The following is a 14119-nucleotide window of genomic DNA, read 5'->3' on the forward strand; positions in this document are numbered from 1 at the left end:
CTACACTTCATATTACACGGATAATTTAGCATTATGCAGACGTATATCAGATTTTAAATTTAAATACTACCCTTTGTAAATGTCAGGACGTAAATAAAATGCTGGTCCAAATTTAAATTTATCTACTAAATTTGCATTTAAGTGTTCGTTGTTGTCTGCATTACCCTTGGGATCATCCTCGTGGCTGAGTTTCTTGCCCTTAATCTGATAATAAAGATACAGTCTGCAAGAAGAGGTAAGAATCCATCCGTGTGCTTTATTATTTTTCAGAGTAATATATCATATCTTGATAAGAGGAATGATTGGCTCTTTTACCCAGTGCCGTGTTATTATCGGTTACCATATAGATTACGTCCACACTTGTCTAGTAATGATAAACCTGTCATCAGTTCCAATACAATATATGACTACAGTGGAAAGACAATCAGCAATTATTTCTATATATGCAGATATACCCTGTATTCAAACTTTCTGATTTTACTGTAATCCGTTTGCAGATATCAGCAATGTCGAGGGGATCGTCTAGCAGTAGCATATACTTTATTTCCCATTTTTAATTTAGATTGCAAAGGGTTTATTCATCAATTAGAAACTTGTTAATGAACTTGATATTCTGAACTTCACTTCAACAGGTGCAGTGTTAAAAGGTGGAGACTCACCCGATGTCTTTTACCAAGCAATATATGAAGAGATTGAGACTAGTCCTCACATGAAAAAGTCGGATAATACAGGCGATTCAGGTGTGTTTTAAAAATTGTCATTGACTTCTCAAGAGATATACACTTCTTCCTTCCACAAGGTATTAGCGATCAACAAATGACACGAAAAGTAACAAAACCTAGCTCCAGGGTGAAATTCAAATTCAGCCAGAGCTAGTTATAGAATTTACCATGACAACATGTGTAAGTGGGATTAGAGTAAGGAGTTCAACTTTATCTCCCAGAGTTTTGTGGTAAGAGATGTGAAGGGTGTGCGTAGATAATTTTTTTGAAACGTTCTGCCTTTTTTATTGCACAGTTAGAGCAGTGATTAGTGTAGGCAGCATAGTCTAAGTCTCCTGTTGCGTGATGGGGGAAGGCAGAGGGACATCCATTGTTCCTGATGACTAAATCTGTATGAGGTACTGCTTACTTCAGACCGTATTAAGGAAATAGAGCTCGAATCAGATGATAATTCAGAAGACTGAGGGGTTGATCGATAGGACTATCAAGGAGGTAATTACACCCAAGGTGCAGGACACATTCAAGAGGCTTCGAGGGGAGAGCAGTGCAGAGTACCCCTGTTGCTGTCTTCGTAACCAAAAGGAGTGCCGCTTTGAGTAATGTTGGGGGATGTCCTTGCAGAAGAAAGCCAAAATGATCAGGGCTGTTTCACTGAATTCGGCTTGTCACTCAGAATGGAAAGGAAGAGAAGAAGCTAGCTGTTGTGTCATGTACCCCGTGATCGGGTTAAAGAACCAGCAGAAATGGAAAACACTTAAGAGTCTGGTATCGCTATAAACTAATAATGTTTATTAGTAACTAAGCAATACAGTAATATCTCACCGACTATGACCATAGCACGTACGACCGTTCTTCAATGGTGGAATTATCACCAAGGCAAGGGTGGACACACAAATAATTCCCAACCGGTCGCACCCTTTTCACACTGTGAGTCACTGATCGATTTTCCCGAATCGATCCTCAAAACCCCACCATCGTGTGGGTGCCCACAGCTTGTTTAGTGTCCGACACTGTGTGTGTCTAGTGGTGTGTTCTGGTGTGTCTGCTGTGTAACAGCGGATCCGCTTTTTATCTCCAAATGCTGGACACCAGCTGTCCAACAAGCTACTCCGTCCAGCGCTTTCTGCCCACTCTCTACAAGCAGGCAAATAACCTTGGAGAAAGGTAAAACAATCATCAGAGGAACCATAACATCATTCTTTTGAGCAGTTTCTGCCTCCTTCTCTCTCTCTCTCTCTCTCTCTCTCTTAATAGCAGCACAGATTATAGGGTCTCTTCTCGATCCCTTTCTAAACTAGGGTGACCGCTAACATCCCCCTCCTTTTAAGAAATTTTCACGTAGGGAAAATTTCATGTTGAATATGTATTACAGAGTCTGAAACAATACATGAGTAAACATCAGATAACAGAGAAAAACGGGTACAATATCCAACTTAACATCTAGATAAACAACCGGCTATAATGTTGTCAGTACCTTTCACATATCTAATTTTGAGGTCATATTCTTGCAATAGCAGACTCCAATTCAACAACCTTCTGTTCTTATTTTTCATATTAGCCAAAATACCAGCGGATTATGATCTGTGTAAACTATCAGTGGCTTCTGGGCAGGACAAATATAAACTTGGAAATGTTGCAAAGACAAAAAAAAAGTGATAGTAACTCTTTATCCACAGTGCAATAATTTACCTGGTGTACATTAAATTTCATGGAGATATAAGCCAATGGGTGTTCAATGTCATCCGCAACCTTCTGCAATAATACTGCTCCAGCAGCCTCGTCACTAGCATCTGTTGCTGTGGAGAATGGCTTTGAAAAGTCAGGTGCTCTGAGTATGGGATGAGAACACAGCATAGTTTTCAGATTTTTAAACGCCTCCTGGCAAATGTCAGTTCATACAAACCTCTCACTCTTCCCCAGGAGCCTTGTAAGGGATTAAGCGATTTCTGCAAAGTTTTTACAGAACTTTCGTTATTACCCCACTTTTCCCAAAAACGTTTTCAAAGCTTTCTTGCTAGTCGGAACAGGAACCTCAGCAATAGTCTGTACCTTTGCTTGTACAGGAGCCGGTTGCCCCTGACCTACTATATACCCCAGATACATGACAGCAACGTGGCCAAATTCATTTTTAGCGAAGTTCACTGTTAAATTAGTCTCAGACAGCCGCTTGAACAGTTCTTCCACAGGCACAATGTGTTCTTCCCACGTGTCACTGCAGACCACTAAATCATCGATATAAGCCCCTGTGTTTTCTAAACCTCTAATTACCGAGTCAGTCATCCTTTGAAATGTCTCTGGAGCATTTTTCATTCTGGAAGGTAAAACATTATACTCACAAAAGCCTGAAGGTGTGACGAATGCTGAAATTTCTCTAGCCCTTGCAGTCTGAGGAACACAACAATATCCTTCCAGCAATTCAATTTTTGTAAGGTACTGAGCCGTCCCCACTTTATCAATTTAATCATTTACTCTTGGGATAGAATAAGCATCTGTCTCTGTGATGGCATTGACTTTTCTCTAAGCAGTGCGGAATCTTATGCTCCCATTCGATGTAGGGACAATCACGCGTGGTGACTCCTAGCCTGAGGTAGATCGCCTAATGATGCTGACAGCTAGCATGTATTCAATTTATTTTTCCACCAACTAGCTTTTCTCTAAATTCATTCTATAGGAATATTGTTTACTGGGCTGGGCTGAATTTACAATGACATCATGCATTACCCACGTGCACCGCCTCGGACCATCGGGAAATAAATCCTTATGCCTGTCAATTAAGTCTGTCAGTTGCGTTCTCTTGGTAGTCTCCAAGTGACAGATTTTATCAGTAAGGTCGGTCAAAATAATGGAATTCTCCAGTGTGTTTTACACTATATTTAAATTATTAACATGTTCCCGCTCCTCGTTATCAGATTCCATCCTCTCATTTGTTTCCATCACAGTACTAATTGGTACCATCTTGGTTTCTTGATATGGTTTCTGCATATTAACGTGAACTAACTGATTAGCCTTCCGCATATCAGGAGTTTTGATAACAAAGTTCAAAGAATCAATCTTTTTAATCACCTCATAGGGTCCCTGGAACATAGCGTGGAGGGGGTTGGTCACCAAGGGAAACAAAACCAGGACATTATCACCAACTTCAAACATCTATTATTTTGCTCTTTTATCATACTAATGCTTCATTTTGACTTGGGAGTCATGTAATGTTTTTTCTTTGCAAGGCCGCATACCTTATTAAATCTCTCGCGGAATTTCAGAACATAGTCTATCACATTGACACACACTGTCGGGTTAGACCACTGTTCTCTGAGTAAGGTCAAAGGAGACACAATATGCTTGGCTCTCAACTCTTTAACTATCCCCTATAATGTTTTCGAAGTAAAGTTACTACCCTGGACAGATTGGATTTCTTTAGGTAGTCCTACCAGTGTGGATAATTTGATAAATATTTTTACCGCAGTCTTGGCCTTGATGTTCCAGAGGAGCATCACTCCATGGAACTTAGACATGACACGGGTGATAGTTAACAGATACACGTAGCCAGCTGCAGTCTTTGGCAATGGGCCCACACAATCCACTATGACCCTGGAAAATGATTCACCAAAAACAGTTATTGGCCTAAATGGTACTGGTGAGACCACCTGATTAGGTTCTCCTACACCCTGACAAGTATGGCAAGTTTTGCACAAGTTCTCAACATCCTTCCTTAAATTAGGCCAGTGGAATTCCTTCACAATTCTACTTGCTGTCGTTTCTACATCAAAGTGTCCACCTAAAGACATACTATGAGCCACATTTAAAATCTCAGCTCTGTAAACTTTCGGGACCACCACTTGACAGCAGGTGAACTCCACTTCCTCAGTAACACAACCATCTTTAATATAATACCCTACTGACTCACTCTGAACCTCCTCTTCTGTGGGAGCTGTCTCCTTTAACGCAGTAATTTCAGAATCTCGACTTTGCTCTGCTGTAAATTCATCCTTCGACAAGGACAAACCTTTCTCATCCTCCTCACTCTCCAAATCCTGATGTAACATGAAAGGTAGAAAGGTCTCTGACAGACTTCCATAAATTAAACTCCTCTCTTTGCTAATTGTGTCAGTATCTGTGCGTGGGTCTCCAGCCACAATCTTGCTTCCTTTCAGCTGTCCTGCTGAGTTAAGTTCATCCTGGATAGGTGCCAATTTAATATTTAACAAACTCCACACCATCATTAAGCTTACGAAGACCATGTATACATTCTGAAGTTTCCCGAACAATCCATCGATTCTGTTTCTTCGACCTTTACTTCGATTCGTCCCCATAGTAACCCAAACAGGTGGTCTCTCAAAACCAAAACAATCTTTTTCCTCTACATTGTAATCTTGAACAACAGCTCTATGACGTTGGAGTTGCTTACTTTCAATTTTTAAAATAGAGCTTAACAAGCTGACAAGTTTTCCAACAGACCATTGTCCTGCAAGCTGTGTCAAAGATCGCAAAACCAATCCAAGCTTCACACGTTCTTTGTTTAAAAATCCAGACACAGCCCCTTTCTTACTATTGTCCATCAAATTCCCATCACCAGCTTCCAACACATCACCAACTTTTAGAAAACCGTCTGACACAAACGACTGAGAATCCTCAATTTCCACTGGCACCAAGGTTAACCCTTTATTCATTGAATCAAGTTGATCTGACCCCCCAAAAAAAACTGCATTCCTTTACAAACAAGTCAGACACCTCGGAACTTAACTGAGTTTTAACACAAGGTTCAACATCATGGAAATTGGCAGATGCTTCAACAACCTGAACACAGGCAAACGGGACAGCTGCCTCTTCTGGGCTTTCAATACCAGTCCCAGTTTCAAACTCCAGGTCTGATCCTCCCAGCTACTCTCTGGGCAACTGCTATCCGGAGTAAACTCAACCTTGTGGGTTAAAACAACCACTTCTTCCAACGCAGCAGACACCCGCAAGGTAGAAGCATCCTTTTCGTCTCGGAATGCCCTTACGTCATCGGGAAAATACTTGTAAATTCTTCAATTACAACCAGCTCTTTCAAGTTATAAAAAATCACCAGGGTCCCACAGTGGACCTCCTAGCTGCCGCATCTCCCTCTCGAACTGTCTATGTCTTTCCCTTTCCTCCCTCTGTCTTGCTGCTCCTACTCTTTGCCTTTCTACTTACACTCTCTGTTTCCTTGCCTCCTCAGCCTCGAGCTGCATTACACGTAACTCATGTTCATACTTCATTTTATCTGTCTGAAGCTGAACCTCAGCCTCAGTAAGTGTTTTACACTCAACAAACATCTCCGCCGCCTCCTATTCGAATTTCCCCTCGGCTACGTATTGATGAGCTATTAACAGCTGTACCTGAGACTTCCTCATGCGAATGGTCACATTAAACTTTAGTTTACGAGTAATTCCCATCAGTACATCCCTCTTAGCCTAGTCAAACGCGTCAAGGGCGTTGCCCCAATTTTGTCACGTACCCCGTGACCGGGTTAAAGAGCCAGCATAAATGGAAAACACTTTGGAGTCTGGTATCGCAAAAAACTAATAATGTTTATTAGTAACTAATCAATATAGTAATATAAATGCAAATATATTGAAGAGGTTAGAAATGATGTGTGTGTGTGTGTGTGTGTGTATGTGTGTGTGTGTATGTGTAAATAGGATCAAAAGTAGGCTCTTTCAAGCCTAGGGTTGAATAGGTACAGTCTTGTGGTGTAGTGAAAAAAGTTCAGTTCAGTTCGTGGTATTTTGTTGAGTAACGTTGGAGAGAGAGAGAGGGAGAGGGAGAGGGAGAGGGAGAGGGAGAGGGAGAGGGAGAGGGAGAGGGAGAGGAGAGAGAGAGAGAGAGAGAGAGAGAGAGAGAGAGAGAGAGAGAGAGAGAGAGAGAGAGAGAGAGAGAGAGAGAGAGAGAGAGAGAGAGAGAGAGAGAGAGAGATATGAGGGGTTAGCTGTTGCCGCCGATTTTCCCGTTGTCTTCCGAAATCCTGTTGTAGTCACCGAATACGACCATAGCACGTACGACCGTTCTTCGGTTGTGGAATTATCACCCAGGTAGGGTGGACACACAAATAATTTCCCACCGGTCTCACCCTTTTCACACTGTGTGCCACTGATCGATTTCCCCGAATCGATGCACTAAAACCCTACCTTCATATGGGTGCACAGATCTCGTTCAGTGTCCGACACTGTATGTGTTTCGTGATGTGTCCTGTTGTGTCTGTCTGTGTAACAGCGGATCCGCTTTTTTCCGGCTGGACGAGATCCCGCCGCAATTTCTGACAGCCTTCCTCGCACCTGCTGCTGCACTCCAAACTTCTTGTCATCCGCAAATTTGCTGATGCAGATAACTACAGTTTCATCCATATCATTGATAGAGATGACAAATAGGAACAGGTCCAGCTCTGATCCCTGAGGCACTCTACTCGTAACAGTCCTCTTGTCAGGCAGCCAACAATCTTCCGCCACTTGGCTTCTCCCACAAAGCCAATGTCAAAACCAATTTACAACCTTCTCTTGAATGCGGTGTGGCTGAAACATCTTGATTAAACTCCCATGCGGGACCTTGCAAAATGCCTTTCTATTTCATTCATTGCATTGCCTTCATTGAACTTCCTGGTAACACCTTCGAAAATCTCTTTAAGGTCGTCTGTTTAATAAATCTAAGTCTCTTTAAGGTAATCTCTAACAAGCCTGATTGCGTTCTTTGAGGAGGTGACCAGGCATATAGATGAGGGTAATACAGTGGATGTGAACTACATGGATTTTAGTAAGGCATTTGACAAGGTTCCACATGTTAGGCTTATTCAGGAAGTCAGAAGGCATGGATCCAGGGCAGTTTGTTCAGGTGGATTCAGAATTGGCTTGCCTGTAGAAGGCAGAGGGGCGTGGTGGAGGGAGTACATTCAGATTGGAGTTTTGTGACTAGAGGTGCCCCACAAGGATCTGTTCTGGGTCCTCTACTTTTCGTGATTTTTATTAACGACCTGGATGTGGGGGTAGAAGGGTGGCTTGACAAGTTTACAGACGACACAAAGGTTGGTCGTGTTGTAGATAGTGCAGAAGACTGTCGAAGATTGCAGAGAGACATTGATAGGATACAGAAGTGGGCTGAGAAGTGGCAGATGGAGTTCAACCCGGAGAAGTGTGAGGTTGTACCTTTGAAGGACAAACTCCAAGGCAGAGTACAAAGTAAATAGCAGGATACTTGGTAGTGTGGAGGAGCAGAGGGATCTGGGTGTACATGTCCCCAGATCCCTGAAAGTTGCCTCACAAGTAGATAGGGTAGTTAAGAAAGCTTATGGGGTGTTAGCTTTCATAAGTTGAAGGATAGAGTTTATGAGACGCGATGTAATGATTCAGCTCTATAAAACTCTAGTTAGGCCACACTTGGAGTACTGTGTCCAGTTCTGGTCGCCTCACTACAGGAGGCATTGGAAAGGGTACAGAGGAGATTTACCAGGATGCTGCCTGGTTTAGAAAGTATGGACTGTGAGCTAGGGCATTATTCTTTGGAGAGAAGGAGGATGAGAGGAGACATGATAGAGGTGTACAAGATATTAAGAGGAATAGACAGAGTGGACAGCCAGCGCCTCTTTCCCAGGGCACCATTGCTCAGTACAAGAGGACATGGCCTTAAGGTAAGGGGAGGGAAGTTCAAGGGTGATATTAGAGGAAGGTTTTTCACTCAGAGAGTGGTTGGTACGTGGAATGCACTGCCTGAGTCAGTGGTAGAGGCAGATGCACTAGTGAAGTTTAAGAGACCACTAGACAGGTATATGGAGGAATTTAAGGTGAGGTGTTATCTGGGAAGCAGGGTTTGAGGGTCGGCACAACATTGTGAGCCGAAGGGCCTGTAATGTGCTGTACTATTCTATGTTCTATGTTCTATGTAGGTTAGACTTGTCTTACCACGGGCATAGCCATGAAGTCTATCCTTAATTTGCCCATGCCTATGCTCATATATCGAGTCCCTTAGAATACCTTCCAATAACCTTCTCACTACTTATGGGCAGCTCTCTCTCCTGTAATGTCCTGCTTGGAATTTGGACTAATTCATAACCCTGGATCAACAGTAGCTATCTGCTTGGGCTACTGCAGTTTCTTAACTTGCCTCCCACAAGGTCTGAGGGTGCACTTTTTCAGGCTCTAGGGGGAATCCACGCTAATATGCCTTAAGATAGCAAATGGCCCCTCCTTTGTAATCTGTAAATATTCCACGAAATCGATGCTACTTTTCCTCACTTCTATAGACTATGTGTTCATCTCTTTTGAAATACAGAATATAAAGCTCAATTTACATCTCCACGATCTCTTTTGGTGCTATTACTGGATTGCCAATCTTATCTTCCAGAGGGTCAATTTTGTCCCTTACAGTCTTTTCGTTTTTCTTAACATAGCCGTCAAATCCCTTCGAATGATCGTTCAGCTTGTCTGCTTGTGCAAATTCATGCCTTCATTTAGTAATTTTTTTAATCATTATTCAGTGTTTTCATGAATTTGTTACACACTGTAAGTACTTAATTTGTTCTTATCACCCTTTTCCTGTGAAACACTTTTTTTTTCATTTAATATGCTTTATAAATGTCCTAAACATCCCTTGAAAGGGTAGGTTCCTTAGTTAATTTATTCTGCCATGCACATACAAACTTTGTATCTGAAAATTTCACTTTTGAAGTCTTTCTAATGACCAAGCACATCTTTGCCAGAAAACAGACTCTCCCTGTCCATACTGGCCAGGTCCTTTTGTTACACAAAATTCCATCGGCTACCCTACTCCTTTCTGTAATCAAAGATCACGTATCGCACAATCTCTCACAGGGTTTTCTAAGTACTGATGAAGAAAACCTATCCGAATGCAATTAACAATTTGCCTCTCTTCTAGTCCTTTTAAAGTATGGGAATCCTAGACCGTACTTTACACAGATGTTGTGGAGAGTTCAGATCACATACTCTAACGACCTGATGTTTCTGCCGGCATTCTCCAATGTCAGTACAATTTTGTTCCTCTAAGTCCATTCGGTTAGTCTACAACATAGTCCTATTAACGTGGTCATAAATTATCTACCTATCAGTTCCATCAATAAGGCATCACGAGACTAGTTCTCCAAACTCTCGTGACAGCACTACTGTCACATTTTCTCTAACTAGCAAAGCCATCCCTCCTCTTCTAAACGTCCCCGCTCTGACCCATTTGACGCTATGGAATCAGTCTTGCCCCCTTCAACTAAGTCTTAAGAATGGCTACAATACCAGAATACCATGTGTCAATACATGGCGCAAGATAAACTGCCTTTCCTACGATACTACTTGCATTGAAATAGGTGCAGTTCAGTGCAATAGTCGCACGATGCCCAGCGTTTTATTTCCTGACATTGCCGAAGGCTTAACGAAATCTGCCTTATTTTAATTATGTCTGCCCATCAATCCCGACCGCTGTTCGAAACACTAAATTGCGCGAGTCGACGCCTGATGCCAAACTGGGTGAACATTGTCTTCTCACGCTTCCGATCTACAATATGCCACTGTTTTAAGAAATAAAGTAGGGACAGGGCTGTCAGCTCAAGTTCTGGGGTTCCGTTGTCTTGAATGTATTTAAGCGTGAGCAATATCTCTCAGAGTCAATGTTCGGATTGCAGAGGACGTCTACTAACGTGTTATGGGTGGAACTGTGGATTAAGAAAGGAATGGCGACTTGAAGGACAATTTTACAGACTACTCAACCATCGGCAGGATTTAGAGGGGCACATGTCTGAAGAAATCACAGACATGAAGCACAGGAAATGATGACAGGTGATTTATATGTTCCACATATTGACTGAGATTCCCATACTATAGAGGGCTGGATTGGACAGAGTTTATCAAATGTGTTCATGAGAGCTTCCCTAATCAGTACATTCATGTCCCAGCTAGAAAGAGCTCGATAGTAAATATCCTGTTAAGGAATGAAACAGGGCAAGCGGCAGAAGTGTGTGCCAGGGAGAACCTTGGAATTTTGCATCTACTGCTAATTATGGCACTAGTTTCAAGATTATTGTGGGGACGATTAGATCTGGTCCTCGAGTTAAGATTCTAAATTGGAGAAATACCAAACTTTATGGTATTAGAAAGGACCGGGCATGTGTGGACTTGCACAAGCTGTTTCCTGGCAAAGGTGCACTGGTTAAGTGGAAAGCCTTCAAAAATGAAATGTTGACGAATATAGCGTTTGTATTGCTGTCAGAATAAAAAGCGGAAATAACAAGCTTAGGAAACTTTGTTTTCGAGAGGAATTGAGGCACTGGTTAACAAGAAAGAGATGCATAATAGGAGTAATCTGGATGGAGCAAGTGGTTTTCTCGAGATGTATAAGAAATACGAGGGAGCAGCCAAGAAGGAAATCAGGAGGGCTAAAAGAAGGCACGAGGTTACTCAGGTAGAAAAGTTGAAATCGAATCCAAAGACTACTACATATATGCTAAGAGCAAAGGTACAGCAAGGGACAAAATGTATCCTCTGACAGATCAGAGTGTTCACATGGAGCCGAGAGAGATGGTGGAGATCTTAAATGATTTTGTTTTGTATCAGTACCCCTGACATAGAAGAATTTTGTAGATGTTAAGCTAAGCCGACTTGAGGTCTTATATTATACAGTAGCAAGCGTTTGCTGCCTCGAGTCAACTTAGAGTCAATAAAATACGCCGCCCTGACAAGTCTTCCCTGAGACATCCTGGCATTCAAAATGAGATGGTAATTTTGAATAACCATTGACTTCACGAGAAAAGCCACAAACTGGTCAGAAATAATTACTTCCTGATTACTTCTCTGTCCAGTGGTATGCCACATAGGTCGTTACTGGATGTGTTGCTGTTTGTCATCGATATTGACGATCTCGATGATGGCTTAGTCAAATGGCTTAGTAATCTGTGGATTTCAGAAAGACTGGGGTGTAGTGAACAGTGAGGAACACCTTCAAAGCGTGTAGTTATTCCTAGCCCAGATAGAAAAGTGGGCTGTAAATTTTATATGGCATTTAATACAGACAAATGCATGGTGTTGAAGATTAGACGGACTTACACTGTAAGTGTTGAATCATCTAGCAGTGCAGTAGAGCAGAGCAGAGGTATCCGGGAAAACAGATGCATTATTCTGTGAAAGAAGCGCCACAGGTAGATTAGGTCGAAAAGAAAGCTGGCGGCACACTGAACTTTATAAATCAAAGTATAGGTACAAGATATGGGATGATGTCTTGGATTTGTGTAAGCAGTTATTGAACCCTAATTTTGGGTATTATGTGCAGGTTTCTTAACATACTTTCACCAAAATGTCAAAGAGATTGAAAGAGTGCAGAATCAAAATACAAAAAGAAATATTGTCGGACTTGAGTTGGAGGAAAAGGTTAAACAACTTAGCTTTTCATTTCCTGGAATGTTTAAGAATGAGGGTGATTTGACAGAGGTATGAATGGATGGAGATTTGTCTCAAGCAAAGAAGGTGAAAGGTGTTCCATCCCTCCGCTAGCGTGCATGTCCCCCTTGGGTAAAGAATAGCACCAGCTTAGCAGAGTCCACTCCGCCTCCTCCGCTCACATCTCCACAACCAGTTGGGAGTAATGAGAAGCTATGGGAGCAGGTGCTGGATGGTTGTATAAACAGCCGCTGGATATCACAAGTACTGGTTATATTCTACCTCTGTTGCCAGGAAGAATATCACTGACAAGTATTGATAATAGCTAGGCTGAACCTTCTTATAAAGACACAATGCAGATAAAGGCAAAGGCAAAAAAAAACAAACATCAGAAGAAGAAAAATTGCCAAGAAGAATCGTGGTGGTGAAAAAGACCATGATCGCCTACGTCATTCGACATGGTAGAGATAATGATGATGATGAGGAGGATGCTGATGATAAGTTAAGACCAGTGTTTTAGGTAAATGCAATCAGGCTGTTTCCATTGAGGTTGGCTGAGACACGAACTAGAGTTAATGTGTTAAAATTGAAAGATTAAATGTTTAAGGAGAACACGAAGATAACTTTTTTACTCAGAATTTGGTGATGGTTTGGTTTAAGATGAGAAGCAAAGTGTGGATTCGATTTCATCATCTTGCAGACATTTCTGTTGCTATATTGTGGGTTCTCATCTGGGCAAAGAAATGAGAGTGATGGACAGAAAACTGATGCTGGTTCTGCTACGATGGAGAACTGAATTTGCTGGTGGCAGAGCCAGCATCTGGCTTTAATCGTCCACCATACTCTATAGCACGGTCACTGAGATGATGATCAGTTTATGAATTCTATTTCAAACGTAAAATAATTCATTCCATCAGCTATCCTTTTCATTGACTTCCAGGCTCTGGTTCAATTGATTCCATCGATCAAATCGACTATTACACCAGCGACCCGTTTAACGGCACCGTTCATGGACTAGAATGTAGCGAAGGAAAACCCTGTGTTGACGGTTGGTAAATATTGTGTTTCTGTTTTTATTTTCATGCTGCTGGCGAATATAAGTTTACAAAAGAAGTTTACAGACACGCAGGACGTAAATATAACTGACATCTTGTACTTTTCTGAGAGATTTTCGTTAATTGATGTTTGTGCCAAAAAAAGCACCTTCTGCAGCCAGCTCTGTAATTGAACGAAATGTTCTTTCATTGTTCGCTGCGTTTTGCTCATTTCCATGTGCAAAATAATTAGTGCCCTATACTCGTGCGCAATACGTTGTCCATAGGCAGAGTACATATAAACGTTCATCCTTCATTGAAATACTCATCACACCTGGAACAAAAACAATATCTCTCATTCAGCAGGGTGCGCTGTACACAATGTGGTTTCGGGGATATCGATTTCATTTATTTTTCCTTCTAGATCTGGTTCCTGGCGTTGAACGTAAAATGATTGATATCCCTGATGCCCTGGGCGGGATGACCAGCGGTGCCGACAATTGCTGATAATCACAGTTTCGAACATTAGCACGAAAATTAAGGTGCATTTAGTGTCCTTCATATTCTTAGTAGCGAAACTTTGGGTAACAAATTATTGACCGGCTTATGATTTCGAAACACTCAAACTTTATCAGTATTTCTTGGAAATACATGTCCTGGGAAAATGGTTCACGAGCAGTTTTGTTCTCACGCAGACAATGTTGACATTCCGGAGTTTTACCTCAAACACGGTACTCTACGAGTTTATATTGTGCACGCCGATTTCCCATTATACACAGTATTTCCAGTGATTGAAGCTGTTTATGTTCAGCCCTGTCCAGCAAATCTTCCTCCTATACAGATCAGATGCATTAAATCCGTGCTGCTGATTAAATCACTGCCGTTGATCTTCAATAGTTTGTCCCCAACATGCGAATTTCTCTCTCGCATATTGAGTTTGGTGTTTTTGGTTTTGAATGTCACGTCTATTTCGTCTAAGAAG

The 14119-nt window shown here is 41.8% G+C and overlaps 1 protein-coding gene across 1 annotated transcript in view; it reads left to right on the forward strand.

Moving 5' to 3' along the window:
- Positions 1 to 13644, forward strand: part of LOC140728413 (scavenger receptor cysteine-rich domain-containing protein DMBT1-like) — a 105938-nt gene extending 92294 nt beyond the window's left edge. Inside the window, exons 13-16 of the mRNA XM_073047159.1 lie at positions 143 to 235; positions 633 to 740; positions 13044 to 13151; positions 13562 to 13644. Coding sequence (XP_072903260.1) covers positions 143 to 235; positions 633 to 740; positions 13044 to 13151; positions 13562 to 13644 — 392 coding nt within the window. The remainder of the gene's footprint in view (positions 1 to 142; positions 236 to 632; positions 741 to 13043; positions 13152 to 13561) is intronic.
- Positions 13645 to 14119: the final 475 nt, after the last annotated feature.

This window comes from Hemitrygon akajei, chromosome 1 (assembly GCF_048418815.1).
Source record: "Hemitrygon akajei chromosome 1, sHemAka1.3, whole genome shotgun sequence".
NCBI classification, from domain to species: domain Eukaryota; kingdom Metazoa; phylum Chordata; class Chondrichthyes; order Myliobatiformes; family Dasyatidae; genus Hemitrygon; species Hemitrygon akajei.